Raw genomic sequence first — 7725 nt, 5'->3', positions numbered from 1 at the left:
CAATGATTAAAAATAGCGTAGCGTTACACGGACAGAATTTCGACTTACACCCTTACAACATTCGCTAACATACCCTTATTATTAGGATTAAAATTAAAATTAAAATTAAAATTAAAATATAAATATAAATATATACGTTATAGATAGAGAGAATGATATATGATAGTTAAAAATGCTCAGAATTCGGTTGCTTTTATAGGGAGTTTCAAAACTTGGGGCTCCGCGACTCGCGGCACATTTTGCCTTCAAACTCCGCGAGTCGCGGAGATTAAAAATACAGCTCAGTCCCTTTTGGAGTCTTTCATGCCGACGATTTATTTATAAATATAATATATATATAATTAATATAATTAATTATATATTATATTATATTTATATACATAGTTAACTTGTAATTTTTAGTCCGTTGCGTCGAGCGTTGAGAGTTGACTCATGTCCCGGTTCCGGATTTTTGAACGTCCTTGCGTACAATTTAATATCTTGTACTTTGCGTTTTGAATCTTGTACTCTTGTAATTTCGAGACGTTTCTTATCAATAATTGGAACCTCTTTGATTGTCTTTTGTACTTTTGAGCTTTTTGGTCGTTTGCGTCTTCAATTCATCGAATCTGTCTTTTGTCTTCACCTTTTATTATTTAAACGAATATCACTTGTAAATAGAACAATTGCAACTAAAACTTGTCTTTCTTGAGGAATAATGCTATGAAATATATGTTCGTTTTTAGCATTATCAAATATTCCCACACTTGAGCGTTGCTTGTCCTCAAGCAATATCGTCTTGAAATACTAGAATCACTTCTTTATTCTTCACATTTTGTACATCAGTGATTTCTATACGGCGGTATAAATAATGGTAGTAACGATATGGTTTACAGTCCCACATGATTATAAAAATTTAGATCCATTAAGGAAATTGGATCTTTATGAAAACATTTGATCTTTTGAAAATTAAATCTAGTTTTTACCCTAGATAAGTTTTCCGGAATAACCCTTCACCAGTTCAATACAGTACTTAGTGTCTATAGGTTCATGGGTTTTATCAAGCATGCAACTAGATTCTATGGATTCGAAACTTCTATTGGCACCACAATCAAACAGTACGGAAACAATGTGATTGTTTAGAAGAAACGTACCAGTAACCAAGTCGGGGTCCTCACGAGCCTCGTGAGCATTGATATTGAAGGCTCTTCCTCTTCCTTTCTCTGGTCCTTTCTTGTTTGGACATTCATTTCTAAAATGCCCCTTTTGACCGCACTCATAACACGTCTTCACGGCACCATCATTAGTAGCAGGAAGATTTGCAGTACCAGTAGTCTTTGACCAGCAGTTCTTGGTCAGGTGCCCTATTTTCTTGTACTTTCCACAAGTCACAGTGCATCTTCCTTCATGGTGTCTCTCACACCTTGAACAGTAAGGAGCCTTTCCTTGATACCCCTTTCCAGAAACTTCCTGCTTTTTGGATGACTGGGAGTTAGAATTTCCAGTCCACTTCCTCTTATTATCCCCAGACTTCACCTCAGCTGCAGTCCGTTGAGTAATTTTATCCATGAGATCATTTGCCATATTAATGGTCTCTTACAAAGTTTGGGGTTTAGAAGCATGAACACTAGCTTGAATGTTTTCAGAGAGACCCTTAACATAACGGTCGATTTTCTTCCTTTCAGTTGGGACCATTCCCGGACACAGCAGAATCAATTCCAAATACCGGTTGGTGTAAGTAGCAAGATCTGTCCCAATAACCTTTAGATCCCATAACTCAGCCTCCATCTTCTTAACTTCATTATCGGGACAATACTCAGCAGTCATACGGGTTTTGATGTCTTCCCAATGGATGGCATGAGCAGCCTCGAGGCCCATAGGTCGAGCAACAGAATTCCACCAGGTCAAGGCCTTACCTTCCAGTGTGGAAGTAGCAAACTTTACCCAGTTAGCTTGTGCACAGTTACTAATACTAAACACTGACTCCATCTTCTCAATCCAATGGGTTAGATCCACTGGTCCTTCAGTGCCTTTGAATGGTAGTGGCTTACAAGCCATAAACTCCTTATAAGTGCAGTTTTGTCTCGTGTTCGAGCCTCCAGGCATATTAGCCAATGCAGCGGAGACACCTTCATTGATAAGTGCTTGGAGTTCTTTAGGACTGTAGGTTCGTCTTCCAGACATTGTCCTTCAAACAATAAATACAGAGTTAGCATCCTTAGATATGTATGCATATTGTCAAATAGTTGGTGTACTTTCTCCATTCGGAGGAGGTCGTAGTAGCTCGGTGAATGGTTAGGAATTTCGTCCTCGAAGTTGGAGAGGATGATGGGGTTAGCTTTTTAACTAAAAGAAAACGAGTAAATCTAGAGTAACAAGTAAGTAAGGCAACTTATAATCATCTAGTTATAGATTAGGCTTATTAACGTATCATATAGGCAAACACACTAATGCATCCTAATTTCCTATAACCAGAGCTCTGATACCAACTGTAATACCCCGTCAAAATGTGGCATTGACGTGTTGTATTACCAGAGGTCAAAGTCTGATCGATGCAAGCTATATGCAACGTTTTAAAAACACTAGTGGCATTTTATTCAAAAACCATACGTTTTACAATACTTAAAGAAAACTATCAAAGTACTAATCAAAACCAAATGTATTTAAAATGTAAAGACATAATACCACTATCAAAATTTAAACAAATCTTCATTTCCAAATGCATGACCTCTACTGCCTTACTAGCTAGAGCGGAAGCATTCCCTAATTACCTGAGAATAAACATGTAAAAACGTCAACACAAAGGTTGAGTGAATCATAGGTTTAAGTAGTATAAAGTATAGAGTATAGACCACAAGATTTCGTTTGCATGCTTTGCTGGCATCTTTAAAAATATAAAAAGATTCTATAAGTTTGAGCACCTAGTAACTAAGCCTTAACGTTTGTTTAGTACCCCTGTTGTTATGTACACCTAACCAAAATGTACCACCTCAAATAGTATACGCCCGTTAAGTTTAGGTTAGTTTCTAACCCGGACGGACGGGGATGTCAAGCCCTATGGATCCATATACACCTATTCGCGCCCACCAGTTCTTAAACTGGTAGTTACTAGTTACCAAAGCTAAGGGATTTTCGGTTATAACTCAGCATAGAATGTAAGTTTAGTACTTGTGTCTACTTGTAAAACAGAAAAAAGACATGTATTCTCACCCCGAAAACAGTTTATAAAACAATTAAAAAGTTGGGGCTATGACTCACCTTATGAGCGCAGTAAACAGTATGATAGTAAATAGCAGCGGTAGTCCAAAGTTGTCAACCTATCATCATTAGGTTTAAGTTAGTTGGATCATCATGGTCATCATCATCATCGTTATCATTATAGTTATGTGTTTGATATATATGTTCATATTTATTACTGATGTTTCTTTTTAAAGTTTTCAATGTTAACTACTTCCACAGTTTAGATGTTGCATAACTCAAACGATCCTTGTTGCTATCAAGTAAGTCAATGGACAGCCAGATGTAACCGGGGGCCAGGACTCTTGATCCGACTTTAAGTCATGACATTCGAGATCCACACCTTATCCCAAACTGGCAACCTAGACACCATCCATGACCGTAAGTAGCGGTGAGTCTCGTGAAATTCATACGTTATTTGTTTGTGATTTTTAATTTCACGTATGTTCTAGTGAGTATAGGAATACATGACTTGTTTATTTCCGTTTTCAATATATTATATTACCCTTTAATAATATTTAAGTCACATTATAATTTCTTTATATTATTTATTTTCATATATATATATATATATATATATATATATATATATATATATATATATATATATATATATATATATATATATATTACACACATACACATATACTTCTAATTATGTAATACGTATCTATGTATCTACATCTATACATGCGTGCACTCATGTATACATGTATATCTACATATACGTATAAACATAATCTTCCATATATATCTATATGTTTCACATATACAATATCATATTCATGTTAGGGTTTTACGAATAAAATATATACATACATTTAATATTTTATACTTTTCACATAACACACAACTCATAGTCTTATATTTAAATAAGTTTTATCGTAAAATATAAGTATTTATATACCACACTTTGTTATCTTAAATCATAAAACATTACATATAAAATTTTAGCTATATACTTTATATAATAATATATAGTTCAGGGGTTAAATAGTAAATATATAATTCTTTTAAATTATTTTGTAACTATTAATAAAGATCAGGGACTAAAGTGTAAAAATCAAAATTTTAATCACCATGTTCTTCTTTTTCTCTTCCTAATCGAGCAGCAGGTTCTTCTTCTTTCTATTTTTTTTTTAATTCAAAATAATCTATATTATAATCTCTTAATTTTTATATCAATATTAGTGTTTCATATTCATAACCATAATAGTATAAGTATATAAATTTAAACAGTTAAGGTTATGATTCCATACCGAACAAGAACGAGAGAGATGATGTTTGAAGGTGGTGGCGTGAACAACAGAAGATGAGCAGCAGAGGCAGCCCAAAACCTTCAGTTTTGGTGCTTTTTCACGAACAAAAACATAGCAGCAGCAGCTGCAAACTGTGGTGGGTTTGGATGGTGATAAGTGGCGATAGTGTGGTGATGTTTGGCGGCCGGAAATAGCAACAAAAAGGCTGATGCAGGTGGCGGTTTACAGCAGTAAATAGGTGGTGGTGGTGGTGGCAGTTTGTGGCTGCAAAAGACAGCAGCAAGTGGCGGTGATGGTGGTTGTTTTTGTTGGTCGGCGGTGGTGGATTGAGGGAGGTGATGGTTGCCGAGTTTAAGAGGAAGAGGAGGAGAATTTTGGGAGCTTTTTGAGAGGTGAATTGTGAATGAGGAATGGGTGAGTCTAGGGGTGTTTATAAAGGGTAGTAATTAGAGGTGAGTTAGGATTAGTATGAGATTAGGATTAGGCTTTAGAAGTTTTAAGAAGGTTATGACTCTTTGGTTTAGGATAAAGCTTCAAGTATTTGAGTAGGATTAGGACTTCATTAGATTATTCTAGATTTAGAATTAGATAATTACATTTAATTAATTTATTCCATTTATTTATTTATTTATTTATTTTGCCGAAAATATATATATATATATATATATATATATATATATATATATATATATATATATATATATATATATATATATATATATATATATATATATATATATATATATATATATATATATATATATATATATATATATTTTTATTATATATATATATATATATTTTAATTTTACAAATGTACATCCGAGTCCTTGTACATTTTATTTGCGTTAGTCCTTCATTAAATTTTTATTGATGATGACGATCCATGATCGTTAGTTTAGGTAACCTCGTTACCCATTTCATTACTTTCATTAGTTTCGGTTTTCTAACCGAACATGTTTAAGTTGGACTACCTAAGTTTCAAGTTCGTAAAAATAATCGAAAAAGTTGGGGTGTTATAGCAGCCGCATAGCAATTTTACCAAGTTAATTATTTATGTATTGGTTCTTTTGCTAGAGATAGTGTAGGCTTATGAACTCATGTCGTCTTACATATGATTAAGCACTTGTCTCTTTTGTGTCATCATCAAAACAAAGTGATTAACTTTTGAATATTATAATTGGATTCTAAACCAACATTCTCACCCTTTTTGATGATGAAAAACATATGGGTAAGTGTTTAGTTATGTAAGCCAACATAAGTGTTAACATCACTTACCATACACTTTCTCCCCCTTTTGTCGAAGCAAAAAGGTTAGCTCCCCCTGGAACTGTGCCGACCCAGAAGTTTTGACCAAATTTAAACTTGATCTTTAATTGATTTCAACACGATAAGCAAAGCCTGTAACGTTGAGTCTCGAAAATTGTGGAACTATGTTCATATAATCAATTACCTTTTGATTGTGCTCGACGATTCACGGAAAATTAATTGTAAATAGATATGTTTGTATGTATATATAAATAATAATTCGAAATATAATTTGAAGTATTATATGTTGTTGTTAGTAAAAATAAAAAAAATAAAAAATAGGATATTATAATAATTATTATTTAAAATATATCTCTATATATAAATAAAGTATATTAAAAATAAATATTTAATGTTTGTAATACTCGTTTGATGTTCCGATTGATATTAAGTAAGTTAAATTCAAACTTATATGATTTTAAAATAAATGGTAATTCGAAACTGAGTTCTATAAATTTTAGGCTTACTAAAAATGTATTTAGGATCTAGTCATTAAATTTTAACACTTTTTATATTTCACCCATAAATGAGAGGGACAGTTGATGTAATTTTTATTTAATAAATTAATGATCGAATTTTATACCATAATGATCAAAATAAATAAATATAGTCAATTTAAAAATATGGGATTTTTCTTAACACTTTTATCCGCCACTGATTTCAAATAGTGGACGATACACAGTCCATGAAAACTGTCGGTAGAAAGAAAATGAGAATTCATGATTGGTGACTGTATATATATATATATATCCCATCCATCACCACCAATCGGCCTCCACTCAAGATCACCTTCTCCGGTCACTTCACCATTAACAACCACTTAAACCCGCCACCATTACCATCATAAACAACCATAGTTACCATCATTGTTTACGTTTTCTTATTTCTACATATTCGATCAAACCACCATGAACACACCATATAACCCATTTCATGTTTCTGTGTTTTTATCTGAGGAAAACTACTGCTTCTATAGCTCGAAAATAACAAACTAAAAACCAAATTGTTGCTGCTCTTTGATTCTGTTACAACGACAACCATGGTGATGAACAGTCGTCCGAAATTATGATACGCTGCCTTATATTCTTCTCGAAACAACCCACCTTCAAAATTTCTATTCAATTTCATTCTACCTTCAAACCATTGTTGTTTTGTTATCTGTTCACTATTTCGAAAATTGAAGATGGATCGATAATATTGATAATTTTTTTTTGACACGATGAGCATAATGTAAAACAAAGAAGACGATGAACAGTGTGTCGATAAATTTTACTGTTTGATACTGCTAACTGCCTCCATTACTTCTGTTTTCTATTCGACCCACAAACACTGTGATGATCCGGAAATTTCCGATCAAATTTAAACTTTAATCTTTATATGTTCCTGACACGATAAGCAAAAATATGTAATGTTGAGTTTCGAAAGTTTTGAAATCTATATTCATGTAATCAATTACCCTTTAACTAGGTTCGACGATTCACGAACATTATGTGTATATAGATATGTGTATATAATATATACTTATTAAGTGAAAACCTTAACAAAGTATTAGATGCATAATACTTTACATGAACGTATTTTGTTTCAATATAAAGTTATTATAGTTATCGACGGAATTAAAAGATGATATCATACGATTGAATTATCAGATACATTGAATTATGATTACGAGTCTCTGTTATGAGGTCCACTTTGATTTAGAAAACCTTTCCTTTTTAACAGCATTCGGAACATTTGGTAAAAGTGATTTACAAAAATGTCATTAACGAGAGTTAGTCAAAAGTTAGTAATCATTTATGTATAAATTTCAAAAAGTGTACCTTACTTTGATTAACTAGTGTCCTTTGATAATCAACTAGTTAGTTTTCATATTAAAAACGCTACTTGGTAAAATAACTACTATTATTTAAAAACGAGATAATTTATATAAAACGAACTTTGA

At 32.6% G+C, this 7725-nt stretch overlaps 1 protein-coding gene across 1 annotated transcript; it reads right to left on the bottom strand.

Annotated features, from left to right (window-relative positions):
- Window positions 1-1575: 1575 nt before the first annotated feature.
- On the bottom strand, window positions 1576-2163 carry LOC139900769 (uncharacterized). The gene has a single exon (XM_071883523.1). The coding sequence runs from the start codon at window positions 2161-2163 to the stop codon at window positions 1576-1578; it is 588 nt and encodes a 195-aa protein (XP_071739624.1).
- Between the last annotated feature and the right edge of the window lie 5562 nt (window positions 2164-7725).

Source organism: Rutidosis leptorrhynchoides, chromosome 3, assembly GCF_046630445.1.
Source record: "Rutidosis leptorrhynchoides isolate AG116_Rl617_1_P2 chromosome 3, CSIRO_AGI_Rlap_v1, whole genome shotgun sequence".
In the NCBI taxonomy this organism is placed as follows: Eukaryota; Viridiplantae; Streptophyta; class Magnoliopsida; order Asterales; family Asteraceae; genus Rutidosis; species Rutidosis leptorrhynchoides.
This window is presented reverse-complemented; position numbering and strand designations above follow the sequence as displayed.

Coding starts and splice junctions, on each gene's coding strand:
- LOC139900769 (XM_071883523.1), bottom strand. CDS start 2,163: ATGTCTGGAAGACGAACCTACAGTCCTAAAGAACTCCAAGCACTTATC.